The 16942-nt window shown below is 39.1% G+C and overlaps 1 protein-coding gene across 13 annotated transcripts in view; it reads left to right on the forward strand.

The window, feature by feature from the left end:
- Positions 1 to 16942, forward strand: part of FREM1 (FRAS1 related extracellular matrix 1) — a 222435-nt gene that overhangs the window by 174567 nt on the left and 30926 nt on the right. For 9 of the 13 annotated variants that reach the window (XR_015169535.1, XR_015169534.1, XR_015169538.1 and 6 more), the window contains exons 25-27: positions 3901 to 4315; positions 12810 to 13011; positions 13692 to 13836. Coding sequence is in view for 7 of the 13 variants with exons in the window: in XM_086415068.1 (XP_086271194.1) it covers positions 3901 to 4315; positions 12810 to 13011; positions 13692 to 13836 (762 nt within the window). In the remaining 6 variants the exon portion in view is untranslated. Of the gene's footprint in view, positions 1 to 3850; positions 4316 to 12809; positions 13012 to 13691; positions 13837 to 16942 lie in introns of all 13 variants that reach the window. The other 4 variants (XR_015169536.1, XR_015169537.1, XR_015169539.1 and 1 more) reach the window with 1 other exon arrangement.

Below are 16942 nucleotides of genomic sequence, written 5' to 3' on the forward strand. Positions count from 1 at the left end.
AAGGACCCTTCTCCATGTGCGTCATTCTGATGTTTGGCCAGCAGTTTTGCATATTTATAATGGAAGAGCCTCACGCCTGCTGAAGACCCTTGTTTTAATCTTGTCGTTTCACTAACCCAACCACTGTGTTGTTTGTCAGGTGGCGTTCAACCAAAGCTGAAAGGCTGTTTTTTTAATGAAAGTGTGATCATGGTGCTTTTTAAAAATTAAATATATGCAACCAATCTAATCACCTAAATTTATGTTGCTTGCTGTTAAATCTGGCAAGGAATTTGGCTGGGGAGAAGAGATAAATTCTGTGGCAGAGAGCTTCCCTCCTCCCTTCACTTTTTAATGTAAGCTCTGGCAGCATTAATTAAACGGGGGAGTTTAATGGTCAGATTTTACCTTCTGCAAAAATATTTTGTGAATCATAAATTTCTCCTGTATTGTTTGGTGCTGCTGGCCTGGAAGAAGGATTTGGCAGCACATTCTGGGACAGCTGACACCAAGTGATTAGCAAGCTGACTTCAGCTGCTGGCAGCCGGGTTCTAAAAGAACATGCTAATGTCCTCCATTTTGACATGCCGGTTGGACTTTTTTTTTTTTTTTCCTGAAGAACTGGCTCTATTTATGATTCCATTTTTATCTTTTAAATGCCATGACAGATGGCAGATTCTTCAGCCAACTCTATTGCCAGGAAATGCAGAAAGCTTGAAAGCACCATGGTAATGGTGAAATCAGGCCGGGCAGGCACCCCACACAGATCTGAGAGTCATTCCCCAAATTTCATGAGACAGTGGTCATCTTGGCTGCATTTCCTCTCAGGGGGGGCATAATAAAGGGAATTAAACAAAATGGACCCACAGAAGGACCTGCCACCTCAACACCACTGGCTTCTTAAGCTTGACTGGATGCCATAATAGCAATGGCACTATTGTTATAAATCTTGGAAATCTATTTGGAAGGTTTCTTCTGAGGGGGATGGTGTGGGCCATTTGCAAGATCATCTGGTCAACGTTTACAGGCACAAAGCGTTGACCTTGTTGCACTGGTTCTGCTAGGCTTTTTTTTCTTTTGACTGGGAATCCAACCAGGGCCAATTCACCCCGTCTCTCACTCTCTCTGATAATATTCTCTGCTTGTGAATACTTTGCACTGTTACTTGTGAATGTGGAAAGATGTACTTGATCCAGTCATGTTGGGACATTGCATCCTTTTGGCCACTGGCTTGTTAGCTTTCTGTCCATGCAGACAGCTGCCTGAGCGTCCCAGCTGGGAACACCGGACTCAGGAAACATGTTTCTTATCTTAAATGGTCCCTAACCCACTCACCCTCATTCCCCTCTGACTGAGGGCAGACTGCTGATTTTCATTGTGGTCAGATGCCCGTCAGAGGCAGAGAGGAGTCTAAGATGGACTGCCTAGATCATGAGAAAACTTCAGTGGCCTCGGACAGGTCACATGTATGTGGATAATGCAGCCACTTTGAGACTGAGCTTGGGGCACCCAGTTGGGCATTTTTGGAATTTAGTCTCCAGAGGAGAAAGTCAGAATCAGATACTCAACATGGCCACCTCTGATGCGCCCCTGGCAGCTTCACCTCCTTGCTCCTGATGGCTGTCCCTCCCCTTCTCTCCTATTTTCTTTTTCTTCCTTCTCCACCGGTATTTGACATGCCTACATGTTCTCTGGCTTAAGTCTGTACTCAACTATAAATTGCTAATTTAAAACTCTCCAAAGAGCATGTTTTTATATAGATAGCCATTTTATATTGTGAAAGAGGGCAAAGTTGAAGGCATGAAGTGTGTTTCTGGAGAGGTTGCATGAAAATGGAGGCCCTGAGAGGATGCCTAGTCTCCAATTTTTACCTCTGCTCAGATAGACTCCAGGGAGGAAACATGACAGAGTTAACCAGAAAACAATAGAGTAAGGGCATAATTCCATGAAAAGCATCCCCTGAGAAACAGACTATGATTTTTGTACCTAAAAATGTGTATCACCTGATCTTTGATATTGTCAAGGTGACTAATAACTTAAAAGGTGAAGAGCATACACAAATATTTTTTTCTCAGGTGTGATTTTTTTTTCTTCTTAAAAAATAATAGATTTTGCAAACACTCCATGATCCAGCAATGAAATTACCTATTTGCTTAGGATATATTTATCCAAACATATTGTTTTGTTTTAAGGAAACTATGATTTTGTTCCATCTACATTTCTAAAGTTGATTCCATATTCTTGTTTGAGCTATGGGGGAGAAAGAAACCAAACAGGTTGTGTTCTTTACAAATCAAGGTATGTGACATGTCCAAAAATGTGTTTTATTTTGAGTATTTCACTTAGCAGTTTTAACTTTTTGGACAAGGATTCCTTTTCCATGCATCGCATCCTATTTTCCTAGTAGGCAGTCTTACCAGCTTGATAATTAGAAAGCTCAAAAATGTTAGCCTAGCCTTCAAAGCAAAATCTGTATCTGCCAAACTCATCTCCCTGTAACTTCTGGTCCAGCTGCTCTTGTCCCTGAGTCCTTTGCCTCAGGCAGGCTGGCAGACTCATCACGCTCACACAACCTGGTTTCATATTCCTTCATGTTCAACAGCAAAGCATCAACCTTCTATCCCTGAGAGATAAGATATCTTTTGTAGAGAATAAAAAACTTGGTAGTCACATTTGTCAAATTTATAAAATAAATATAAACCCCATATCTTCTCTAATTTTAAAAAAGAACCTCCAAAGAAAATTCTTTTATCATTCAGTGTTATACACACTACAGTGTTTTAGGAGATTTTTACATCTGTGGAACATAAGAGTGTTTCTATCCCCCATGACTGTTTCAGAACTGGTACGTGGGAAAAAAACAAATAGACACAATTCCATGATTGTTTTGAAGTGCATTTCTTTGGCCAGTGGTGAATGTGTCAATTCCATTTGAGATTAGTGATTTCCTAACTTTTTGGAGTTTCAATAGCAGATTTTGTTGGCTTAATTTCATCATAGTCTCAATTGTCCTTTGTATAGAAATTACACATTGAAATGTTCTAAGGGTGATTTTTGTTAGTTTAATTTTGAGATTGTCGGTGTGGGTGGAATGTGATTTAGTGATCAATGTAATCAGAAGCATGCCGTGGTGTCACAGAGCTTCAAGTGTAAGAAACACCTTGCTCAGCTTGGATTTGTGTCATTTCAGTTTTCTCTTCTAGGTCTGCAGTGATACTTAGGCACCATGACTCTTTCTTAGTGGATTGTTAAACCAGCAGTCACTAAAATGGCAAGAACAGAAGGTGTGGAGTCAGAGGACCTGGGTGTTGGTCCCAGTTCTGTCTCCGAACTGCCTTATGATCTGCCATGTTTCTGAATCTTTCCACTCTAATTTTCTTTTCTTTAAAGCAGGGCAATAATCTTTGTCCAACACAACTCCCCCATATCTTGTCATGGGCAAATGAGGAAACAAACAAAAAAATATGTGAATTGAGTGAATTAGCCAAATTCAGCCTACTCAGTACTTTATTGGATGGGCTTCCAATGATCAGCCTTAAGAACTGAGCCTATTAAAATCTCACAAAGAAAATACAACTGCAAAAGAGTCTGGGCTATGAAATTCCTATTTGGGGCAAGAAACGACACTAAGTATTGACAAGCCTGAGAAATATCATTGGCACAGCTAACCTGCCCCATCCCGGGAATCTACCATCCATGCTGCTGAGTAATACTTGGGGGGTTAGAATGGTCCATGTACGCATTGTCTAGTGACTGGTTTAATGGACAGAATGGTGTCCTCCTGAAAGATCCGCTCTTGAGCTTTCCTTCACATCCCAACACAATATGTCCTTGAGTAAAGGTGTGTATTGTTATCATTTCATTCCAATAGATGGTGACACAAGAATCCATGTTGAAGGCTGCCTTGCCTCTCTTTGCCAGATTCATCGTCAGCAATGGACTTCAGACCAAGCCTGGGGTTTTTGAGATCACACTGGAGACTGTGGACACAGCCTTACCCGTGGTGACCAGGAACAAGGGGTTGAGACTGGTTGAAGGGGCCACGGGCCTGCTCTCCCCTGACCTCCTGCAGTTGACTGACCCTGACACTCCAGCCGAGAAGCTCACCTTTCTTCTGGCCCAGCTCCCACGGCATGGCCAGCTCTACCTGCGGGGGATGGCGCTGATCCCACACAATTTCACTCAGCTGGACGTGGACAGTGGGCATGTGGCCTATCGGCACTTGGGAGGGGATTCTTGGACTGACCACTTCACTTTTGTGGCCACGGATGGGACGAACCATGGCTTTCTTGTGGATGGGAGAGTGTGGCAAGAACCTGTATCATTCACCATCCAGGCAAGTATAACAAATACGCAGTTCATGGCCAGAGATAAGGAGAACACGACTTCCGGGAGAACTGTTTCCTTTCCTTCCTTCTTTCATTCAAATGTATAAAGTGTGTCCACAGCATGCCAGGCACTAAGCAAAGCACCAAGCATGTTAATATGAACACAAAACAGATGTGCTGCCTGTGTGCAAGATAATGATTGACCTTTGGAGTCAGTGGTAATACACAAAGGACCAAAATACATTTGGAGACAGACACCTAGGTTGGAATTTCTGCTTTCAGTGTTTTCAAAGCTGTGTGAACTAAAAAGAGTTTTTTGACTCTTCTGATTCTACAAAAAAACATGCCTTACAGCATTGTGGTAAGACTTACACAAGATAAGGTATCTAAGGTACTAGCATGTTGCCTGAAGTATATTAGGTATTCAGTCTCTTATAATTGCTTTTATAATATCTAACTATACTTTTATAATGATGCTTATTGGCCTATGTTATCTACTGGCGTTGTTGTCGTTCAGTTGCTAAGTCTTGTCCGACTTTTTGTGACCCCATGGACTGCAGCATGCCAGGCTCTTCTGTCCTCCACTATCTCCCGAAGTTTGCTCAAATTCATGTCCATTGAGTCAGTGATGTTATCTAACCGTCTCATCCTCTGCCGTCCCCTTCTCCTCTTGCCCTCAGTCTTTCGCTGCATTAGGGTCTTTTCCACTGAGTTGGTTCTTCACATCAGGCTGCCAAAGTATAGAACTTCAGCTTCAGCATCTGTCTTTCCACTGAATAGTCAGGGTTGATTTCCTTTAGGATTGAGTGGTTTGATCTCCTTGCAGTCCAAGAACATTTTAATGGTTAACTATAATTTTAATGGTTTTCAATTAAACACCCGAAAACTTATGAAGCTACATCAGTATTACCCATGTATTGATGAGAAAAATAATTATAGAATCTACAATTTTAAAGTGTTAACTGTAGGTCAGACCCACTGTATATAAATCTCATTTAATATTCATAAAAATCCAATGAACTGAGTTTTATTGTCTCCATTTTATAGATGTTCATAAGTTCAAAAATTAAACAATTTGGTCAAACGCACATAAAGAGCTCCAGTCTTCCTGATCCCCATGCTGTGTCCTTTCTGTGGTACTGTGCTGTCACAGTTATGTTGACTGTTAAGATGATTCTTGGAGGGCATAACGTGTTTTTCTTTTTTTAGTCAAAACACATCAAGTATATTCTGGCTCTCAAATCCTTGAATCCACTCTCCTTGGATACAGTTCACCCTTTTCTACATACTTCCACCAATAACATAAAAGATGTAAATCTGTCTTAATGCAGAATACATTCTGATTATGTAAAATAATAATAATTTTCCCTTGCTCTTTCATCTCTGTCTTAGTCAGGGATCTCCAGAGAAACAATCAATAGGATTATATAATTTATACACATATAAATGATAAGAGAGAGAGGAAGAGAGAAAGACTGATTTCTGTTTAGGAATTGGCTCATGCAATTGTGGGGTCTGACACATTCCAAAATCTACGAGGCAGGCCAGCAGCCTGAAGATTATGGAAGGAGTTGATGTTACAGTCTTGAGTCCAAAGGCAGTTTGGAGGCAGAATTCCTTCCTCTTCAAGAGACTTCAGTCTTTTTTTTTTTTTTTTTAAGGCCTTTAAATGATTGGATGAGGCCCACCCACATTATGGAGGGTAATCTGCTTTACTCAAAGTCTATTCTTTGAAATACTCATCAATCTAAAAACAAATGCCTTCACAGGAACATCTAGCTTGACCAAACATCCTGGCTAAATTGGCATGTAGAATTAACCATCACAGTCTTTATGTAAAGTGAGATCTGAGGATGAAAGTGGGGAGTTATGATAACACGGAGTGGATACAAGATGAATCTTTGACTAAAAGGAAGTCTAGAAAGTGGAATGAGATTATGATACACTGGGAGAAGAGAGAAGGTGTTGATATTATTGGTAGAGTATGTAAGAAATACCTTGTGCGTAGTAAAGTTAATTTCTTTTTTTATTACGTTTTAATTGTTGTTAGTTCTCTCCCACTTTTCAGTCAGTTCATATTTTTCTTGACTCCTGACTACCCCCAACCCCGTGCTATGTAGAGAAATGTCATAGTACTACCCAACCTGGAATAATGTTCTGGTCTATCTGGAGAAGGAAATAGCAACCCACTCCAGTACTCTTGCCTGGAAAATCCCATGGATGGAGGAGCCTGGTGGGCTACAGTCCATGGGGTGGCAAAGATTCAGACACGGCTGAGCGACTTCTCTTCACTTCGCTTCTATTTGGTTACAAATATGTAGGAATTGTCAATTCTGAATGCCAGTGTAAGAGTTCCCATCTACACTCCAGAACAGGGAGGGAAAAGGGGTTAGAGTTTGAAGAGAGTACCAGAACTTCAATCAAGTTTCTCCCAACAGCAAAAGTATCTTATAGAGTGTGGTTATTGCAAGAGCCTTATCTCTTGAAGTTGTAGACTTAACTGATAGGGAATTATTGAATACATGTTGCAAAAGTTTTTCATCAAAGTACAAGGTTTTTCTTGCCTTTTGTGTAAACAAAACAAATAAAAAAACCTCAGAAGGAAGGCCTCAAACTTTCTCCCATAATTTCCCTGAACTTCCTGATGTCTCTGAGCTGAGAAGTAAAATAATTCAGGAACTGACTGTAATGTAGTCATTACCATCTGTAATGCAGAAGAGGTGACCTCCTCAGTCTCTTGCTTTTAAGAGCTCTTTCTGGCAAGAAAATATGACATTGGCCACCACTGAGTGATGAATTAGGCCAAATGGTCAATACCAAAATCAGATTGATTATATTCTTTGCAGCCAAAGATGGAGAAACTCTATAGTGTCAGTAAAAACAAGACTGGGAACTGACTGTGGCTCAGATCATGAACTCCTTATTGCCAAATTCAGACTTAAATTGAAGAAAGTAGGGAAAACCACTGGAGAAGGCAATGGCACCTCACTCCAGTACTCTTGCCTGGAAAATCCCATGGATGGAGGAGTCTGGTGGGCTACAGTCCATGGGGTTGCTGGGAGTTGGACACTACTGAGCGACTTCATTTTCACTTTTCATTTTCATGCATTGGAGAAAGAAATGGCAACCCACTCCAGTGTTCTTGCCTGGAGAATCCCAGGGACGGGAGAGCCTGGTGGGCTGCCGTCTATAGGGTCGCACAGAGTCGGACACGACTGAAGCAACTTAGCAGCAGTAGCAGCAGCAGGGAAAACCACTAGATCGTTTGATTTAGGTATGACTTAAATCAAATCCCTTATGATTATACAGTAGAAGTGACAAATAGATTCAAAAGACTAGATCTGATAGACAGAGTGCCTGAAGAACTATGGACAGAGGTTTGTGACATTGTATATGAGGCAGTGATCAAGACTATCCCCTACAAAAAGGCAAAATTGCTCTCTGAGGAGGCCTTGTAAATAGCTGAGAAAAGAAAAGACACAAAAGGCAAAGTAGAAAAGGAAAGATATACCTATTTGAATGCAGAGTTTCAAAGAATAGCAAGGAGAGATAAGAAAGCCTTCCTCAGTGATCAATGCAAAGAAATAAAGGAAAACAATAGAATGGGAAAGACTAGAGATCTATTCAAGAAAATTAGAGGTACCAAGGGAACATTTCATGCAAAGATGGGTGCAATAAAGGACAGAAATGGTATGGACCTAACAGAAGCAAAAGATGTTAAGAAGAGGTGGCAAGAATACACAGAAGAGCTATACAAAAATATCTTCATGACCCAGATAATCAGGGTGGTGTGATCACTCACCTGGAGCCAGACATCCTGGAATGTGAAGTCAAGTGGGCCTTAGTGGGCATCACTACAAACAAAGCTAGTGGAGGTGATGGAATTCCAGTTGAGCTATTTCAAATCCTAAAAGCTGATGCTGCAAAAGTGCTGCACTCAATATGCCAGCAAATTTGGAAAACTCAGCAGTGGCCACAAGACTGGAAAAGGTCAGATTTCATTCCAATCCCAAAGAAAGGCAATGCCAAAGAATGCTCAAACAACTGCACAATTGCACTCATCTCACACACTAGCAAAGTAATGCTCAAAATTCTCCAAGCCAGGTTTCAACAGTACATGAACTATGAACTTCCAGATGTTCAAGCTGGATTTAGAAAAGGCAGAGGAACTGGAGATCAAATTGCCAACATCCTCTGGATCATCAAAAAAGCAAGAGAGTTCCAGAAAAACATCTACTTCTGCTTTATTGACTACACCAAAGCCTTTGACTGTGTGGATCACAATAAACTGTGGAAACTTCTGAAAGAGATGGGAATACCAGACCACATTACCTGCCTCCTGAGAAATCCTGCCTCCTTTATGTAGGTCAGGAAGCAACAGTTATAGCTGGACATGGAAAAACAAACTGGTTCCAAATTGAGAAAGGAGTACATCAAGGCTGTATATTGTCACCCTGCTTATTTAACTTATACGCAGAGTACATCATGAGAAACGCTGGGCTGGATGAAGCACAAGCTGGAATCGAGATTGTGGGGAGAAATATCAATCAATAACCTCAGAGATGCAGATGACACCACCCTTATGGCAAAAAGTGAAGAAGATGATGAAAGTGAAAGAGGAGAGTGAAAAAGTTGGCTTAAAGCTCAACATTTAGAAAACTAAGATCATGGCATCTGGTCCCATTGCTTCATGGCAAATAGATGGGGAAACAACGGAAGCAGTGAGAGACTTTCTTGGGTTGGGGAGGCTCCAAAATCACTGCAGATGGTGACTGTAGCCATGAAATTAGAAGACGCTTGCTCCTTGGAAGAAGATCTACTAACCTAGACAGCATATTAAAAAGGAGAGACATTACTTTGCCAACAAATGTCTGTCTAATTAAAACTGTGGTTTTTCCGGTAGTCATGTATGTATGTGAGAGTTGGACTATAAAGAAAGCTGAGTGCCGAAGAATTGATGCTTTTGAACTGTTGTGTTGGAGAATACTCTTGAGATTCCCTTGGATTGTAAGGAGATCCAGCCAGTCCATCCTAAAGGAAATTAGTCCTGAATATTCATGGGAAGGACTGATACTGAAGCTGAAACTCTGATATTTTGGCCACCTGATGGGAAAAAACTGACCCATTGAAAAAGACCCTGATTCTGGGAAAGATTTAAGGTGGGAAGAGAAGGGGACAACAGAGGATGAGATGGTTGGATGGCATCACTGACTCAATGGACATGAGTTTGAGTGAACTCCGGGAGTTGGTGATGGGCAGGGAGGCCTCGCATGCTGCATTCCATGGGGTCGCAAAGAGTCAGACACGACTGAGCAACTGAACTGAACTGAAGTGAACTGAATCTCCTAAACGTAGGTGTACCACTTATGTTCCCAAACTGAGTAACTGAGGGCAAAGCTACAAGACCTGAACACAAAACACAGTTGTATTTTATTGACACCAACAGGCACTGATCTGACATTTATTTTGTGGGAAATCATGTCTGTCTGTCTAAGACTCTGCATCTTTTTTTAATTGAAGATTTACAATGTGTTAGTCACTGTTGTACAGCAAAATGATTCAGCTATACATATATTTACATTCCTTCTTTCTTAAGGTATTGTTTTCCATTACGATTTATTGTAGGATATTGAATATAGTTCTTTATACTATATAGTAGGTCTTTGTTGTTTATCCTTTCTATTAATATATATTAAAGCTTACATCTGCTAACCCCAACCTCCCACTCCATCCCTCCCCCAACCCCTTCCACCAGTCTGTTCTCTATGTCTGTGATTCTGTTCCATAGATAGGTTCATTTGTGTGATCTTTAGATACCACATATAAGTGATACTACATGATATTTGTCTTTCTCATTCTGACTTACTTCACTCAGTATGATTTCCAGGTCCGTCCGTGTTGCTGCAAATGGCATTATTTCATTAATTTTTATGACTGAGTAGTGTTCCATTGTGTGCCACATCTTCTTTATCCATTCATCTATTGATGGACGTTTAGGTCTTGGCTATTGTGAACAATGCTGCTATGAACATGGGGCACGTGTATCTTTTTGAGTTATGGTTTTTTGTGTGTTGCTGACCAAAATTCTGCAATCTCGGTGCGATGATTTCTGAAGTCTTTCTTAGAAGAAGATGGGGGTGGGGGTGAGGGACAGAGGACCAGTGTCACTGCTTCCTATGGTTTAGGCAAGTGTGACATAAGTTTTAGTAAATCCAACACAAATGGTTATAAGGATATAGCCTTTTTTTTAAAAAAAAGTCTGTATTTTAAAATGCTTCTGGTATCCTGAGCCAAAAGACCTGCTTTTGAAGAAGAAACTAGAAATTTAGGATGGATTTTAACAGAGTAGGACCAAAGACCCAGCAGGGGCCCCAAAGACCAAAGTGTAGATATTAACATTTTTAAAAGCAAATGATTATGGCAGGCATTTATTCCTTTTATAATACTTCTATATTTAAGGAAAATATAACTTAAAAACCCCGTACACTCAGTGTATTTACCAACTTTGAGGATTACTCACATGTCTTAAAATATCTTTATTTTTCTTCTCTTGCCACTGACTGTACTTCCTACTAGTCACCCTGGAGCTTCTTCCCCAAAAGGCCATGATAACTGCCTCCCCATCTCACAGCTCTGAGGGCACCATCCTCACTTTTTTAGGAAAGGAGAATGACTATAACCTTTGAAACTGTGTTGCTACTTCAGCTTACAAAATAATTGTTGTTAAAAAATTCATAAACTACAGAAAAGGTCTAGACAATAATTCATTATCCCACTGTGATCAGTGGCTTGCTTGCAGTCTTTTATTGAAATAAAAAAGAGATAATATTATATGTACTATTAAGCATATTACCTGTTTCCAATCATAAAAATTTCCACGTCATTAAATCTTCCTTGATAACATAATTGATAAAGGCTGCATGGCACTCAATCTCAGGCAGAGATAATTTATAATTCCCCTGTAGGACTTCCAAGTTTTATGGAAATTTTTATTATTTGCTATTACAAATTATATTTTAATTAATAGTAATATATATATTCTTTGTCTATACATCTATTTCTGTAGGGTATACTCGAAAAGTAGAAATTTTGAATCACAGTATATGCACATTATTAATATATATATATATATATCAAGTTTATCTCCAAAAGATTTTCACTAATTGGCATTCCTTCCAACAAAATATAAAAATGTCTATTTCTTCAAACATTTACCAATGTGAGGTGTGATTGCTTTTTTATTTAAAAAAGCAGATTGCCAACTTAACAGAAAAGTATTTCATTGTTAAAAAAGTCCATATATAGAAATACTCAAAGTTATTTTTCCCCATCTGAAGATAAATGAACATGTTTGTACACATGCTCCCAAAATTTTGTCTGTGTCTGTGTGAACATATATATGTATTTGTTTTGAACAAAAATGGTAGTTGTCTCCTATTCTGAAACTTTCTGATTTTTATTTTTTATTGGTTAACACTGAATTGTGGGACTTTATTTTGTTACTAGTTTATCCTTTTTCTTATCAACAGATGACTGGTAGTTTATTATATAAACACACACGAAATATATGGTCTTATTGTGAACACTCATTTTTTACTTTGCTAGAATTACAATAGTTTCATTTGGGGATAAAGTTAAGATTTGCGTGATTAGAAATGAAGGGAACAAAGACTGTGTTCTTGTACCTGTTTTGTGGTACCAGTGATGAATTATGCTAACTCTGCCAAAAATGTTCCCTCCGTAACCGATGAGTCATTTCTAATGACGCCATACCATATGCGAACGAGGTCCTTTGTAGTGTCTGAACTTCTGTCCCTCTTTCACGCATGAGTAATTGCCCATCACAGCCTTTACAAATTGAGTCTACCTGTTTGGTTACCTGGTTCTGTCTATCAATAAAACAAATACTCAATACCTATAGCTAAGCACCTTCCACTTTTTTTTACTGAAGTATTTGTATTGCTATTCAATATTTTTGCTATTTAAACCAAGACATGACAAAGAAAGTTTCAGTGTATTTGTAGACCTTTATAGCATTGTTTCTGTAAATTATCAAACACTGGGAGAAGGGGGAAATGCTTTTGTAGAACTAATATTAAGTTTGCAATACAGTTCAGTTTTAATGTATTCATCCAACAAGTATTTCTTGAGCTCCTGTAATGGTTGGGCATTTTGCCAGGTGCGGGGACTAGTTGAGGGGAAAAAAAGACACGGTGTCTGCCCTCAGGAAGCTTAGGTCTAATGGGGGAGCCAGGCAGTGGGCAAATAAATAAAGCTGAGTCAAAGCTTCCAACAGAAAGTTAACCTCTCTTCTGGGCTCTATGGTATTTGCTGAAGATATTGTGAACGAGGTAGCTTTTAACAGAAGTTAACCAGTGAGGAGGATAAGGAATCTGAAATTCAGGAGAGTTTGTCATTGTTGAACTATTTAAACCCCGGTGTTGCTTGGGAATGAGAAGGCTTTGCTTAATTTAACATTGTGTGTGATTATTGATCATTCAGGTGGACCAGTTGGACAAAGCGGCCCCCCGCGTCACACACTTGCATTCCCCTTCTCAAGTAGGGCTCTTGAAAAATGGTTGTTACGGGATTTACATCACCTCCCGCGTGTTGAAGGCATCAGACCCCGACACTGATGATAATCAGATCATCTTTAAGATTTTACGAGGCCCCCAACATGGGCATCTGGAGAACTCAACGACAGGTACTGCCTTCCTTAATCCTTGCTCATTTTAAAATACTCAGTGGTTGGCAATCTAGAAGGTAATTTGTAATTAAGTTCAGGCCCATTTGGTAAATACTCCCCAAGGCTTACTGACAGATGCAGTTTATAAATCAGTATCCATGCTAAAGAGGATTTAAAGCTGAATTTTCCTAAATTCATCTTGAGTGGGAGAACTGGATACTGATACACAACTGTTTATTATGTATAACTTTTTTTCAATAGCTAGATTGTAAAGTATTCACAGGAATACATTGTCAGGACCAAATCCGAATTTGTGACCCATTTTCTTATATCATGAATTTCTGAGCTATGTAAGTTCATTAAAAACAATTTTTTGATGTAAGTTTTCTCTGAATTGTATGTTATTTCTACTTTATGAAGATAATGATCACAGGATGGCACAGAATTTTAGATTTTATTGCTAGATTTTCCTATTCACTCTCTGTTTTCATATTTAAGGTACAATGTTTGAAACAAAGTAATTTAAGTTAATTGACTTTGAGTTTTAAGATGGTTACATTTTATTAATTTCTTTAAAAGATTTACTTTAAATATTTTAAAAGAAGAGTTTAAAAATAAAACAGCCATAAATATTGTATCAGCTCTTATCTAATATTTTATTTGATTACTGATGAAAATCATTTACTTCTTTTTTGTAGGTGAATTTATCCATGAGAAATTTAGCCAGAAGGATTTAAACAGTAAGACCATTCTTTACATCATAAACCCATCTTTGGAAGTAAATTCAGATACCATGGAATTTCAAGTCATGGATCCCACAGGGAACTCTGCCACTCCTCAAAGGTAAATTCTTTTGCTTATTTAATACTCCTGCATATAATGTCCAGAATGTATCTGATGAGGAAAGTAAAATGTTCTTTTTTAAACAGAATCTAAGAGGACAAATTGATAGATGATTTCCCACGCTCATAGAATTTATTTTGGAAAGAGAAACTTCTATTGTCGCTGTTTAGTCACTAAGTCGTGTCCAACTCCTGCTTCCCCATGGACTGTAGCCCTCCAGGCTCCTTTGTCTGTGGAATTTCCAGGCTAGCATACTGGAGTGGATTTCCATTTTCTTCTCCAGGGGATCTTCCTGGATCAGGGATCAAACCTGTGTCTCCTGCATTGGCAGGCAGATTCACTACCACTGAGCCACTGGGGAAGTTTAAACTTCTGTTGCTGATAATCACAGAATATGGGAGTGTTAAAAAGTTTAGTTCTTTGGGGCTGGGTCATTCATTTTATGCATGCGTTTACAAATGCACATCCTTTCACACCCACAGAGGTTTCTGTCTTGACAATTCACTGGTATCCAGGACTGGGCTTGTAGGCTCATGTACAAATTATGCAGCAAGAGGTCACTCTAGGACTGTGTTATGACCCACCATTTCCTAAATCTACATTTCTAAAATATCTAGAGAATGAGGGAGTCAGGAAAGTTTAGCAAAATATCTTCTCTTCCCCCCAAACCCAAGCAATTACTAGCGACTCCTTTTGTAAGTTATAAACCTAACATGGGTAAGGTGAAGACAGTGTAGTGTAAAAGAGGAAAAAAGACTTGGGGGAGGTATTAAGTAATACTTTGAACTTGTGTCAAATATAGGACCCTCAGAAAAACCAGAGTATCAAATCCTCAAAATTAACCATATTAACAGACCATAATTTCACTTACCAGGTCACTATTCTAGATTTTTTTAAGGTACACCTTGAATAACAGCTATTAAATGATTGCAGAAATCACAATCCAGTTCTCCATGTTTTTTTTTTTTTTTCCCAAGTTTGATGCCCTTCCCACTCACCTCAGAGAAAAGTTGTTCATTTATTCTAGTTTTAGTATTGACTCTATCAAACCACACACCATAATGAGCACAGCTTCTTATGGGGCTTTTGTGACAGAGTATGGACAAAGAAAGACAAGAAAATTGAGAAATTCACCTCTGATCTCTTCATTTTTGCTTTTTCTTTCTGATCCTGGATTGTAGTCCCAGTATCTGCCAGCAGAGGTCTCTGTGGTCATTGCTAGAAAAATGCATCTTTACCAAAACCTGTTCTCAGAATTGCACCTCTATTGCCTGTAATATTAAAAAAAAATCTGGTCCAGATTTTTATTGAGTGGCTACTATAGGCCAGGTGCACAGTATAAGCATCTGGGAAATAGGTGTGAGCAAGGAAGAACTGGACCCTGACATGAAAATTCAATCATGACACTTTAAAATTAAAACAGATGCCCACTTGCCATTAAAATGCTCTTGCCTCAGAAAAATGGCTCTTGGGATTATAATCTTTATGGAAAATAAGTTACCTACTTGCAATTTCAGACAAATGTATTCAATTCTCAAGAATTTTTTAAAAAAATCCTACTCAAAAATATTAATAACTTGATTTCACTGCTTTTTAATAGTTCAACGTATAAACATAAAAATATTGATCAGACTTGCTACTGAACTAATGCTGACCACATGGGAACACAGAAATAGAACTAGATAGATATTGCTTCACCCACAAATTTCCTTTTTTCATTGGCCACATCTTGCAGTATGTAGAATCTTAGTTCCCCAACCAGGGGTCAAACCTATGCCCCCTGCTTTGGGAGCACAGCATTTAACCACCGTATCACCAGGGAAGTTTCTACATATACCCCACCTCCCCCCCCCTCCCGCCACCAGTTCCTCATTGTAACCAAGGACACTGCTTTTGAAGATAATTTATGATTTTGAATAATTTTCAAGTTTATTTCAGAACCTCAGAATTTATAACTTTACTTGAGACTTTTAAAATAGACTCCTACTTCTACTAGATACCTATTTTCAGGTACCTATGCTGAAGATGTTTCTAATTCAGCTTGTAATGATTGGAGTCAGTGGAATATAATGCAAAATATGTCCACTGAGAGTTAATTCCCAAATAACTTTGATTTGATCCAACATATGTTAAGTTGTTTTCTCTAGAGTGGGTAGAGGGAAAAGCAGGTAGAAGTTACTAAGCACTTATCTTTATAGGTTTTGAAGGATATAGTTGTCTCTAACCTCATTTGTAAGTAGTTACTTTGTGGAACAAGAAGAACTTTTTTTTTCCAGTAGGAAACAATGTTATGAATAATGATCTGTCTTCCCAGGGCTAGCAGGAACCTAGCTGCCTGTATAGAATAAATCACAGGCATTTACACTATAGCTTTCTGCTCTACTTCATTGCTCTTCATTTAATCATCACAACAACCTTTAAGTTAGGTACCATCATAATCCAGAATTTACAGGTAAGGAGACTGAGGCAAGGAGATAGGAAGTGACTTTTCCAAGCTCATATAGCTCATCAGAGAAGGAGCTAAGATTTTGGTACAGAAGTTATGACTCTCAAATCCGTGGTTTTCCTCACTGCATTAAAGGACTTCTTGCCCACTCTTAATGAGTGTGCTCAACTGGCCTAAGGGGAAAGAAGCAACAGACTCAGCTCCATATTTTTCTCCAATCTTTGGCCATCAAAGCAACAAGAAAGGAAGAATACTTACTCCTCAAGGAGCTTAAATGTAAATTACAGGTCTCAATATGAGTGTGTACTCCATGGCTAATGAACTGGGGATAATGGGATAGATAATGTACGGTAAACCACTGGACTCAGAGCCAAAGAACAGGTTTGGGCTTTGACTTTGCCACTGACCTAGGTCAAGTGTTTAGTTATCTTAGTTATCTCATCTGTAAATTAGGGGCAGTATTACAATTTATTTAGAGGAACAAATGAGGTAAAACACGTGGGAGCATCTATTTGAAGTCCTTGACAAACATGACCTGCGGTGGTGATTACTACTGTTGTGCATTCATGTGGGGGACAATGATTGACTGAATAGTATTCCAGAGGCCTTTGGTAGCCAGCTAAAGCCCATAAGTTAGAAATGGACTCTGAGATGTTCACA

This window comes from Bos grunniens, chromosome 8, assembly GCF_055505025.1.
Source record: "Bos grunniens cultivar Pamir isolate PY7600 chromosome 8, Bosgru_T2T1.0, whole genome shotgun sequence".
Taxonomy (NCBI): domain Eukaryota; kingdom Metazoa; phylum Chordata; class Mammalia; order Artiodactyla; family Bovidae; genus Bos; species Bos grunniens.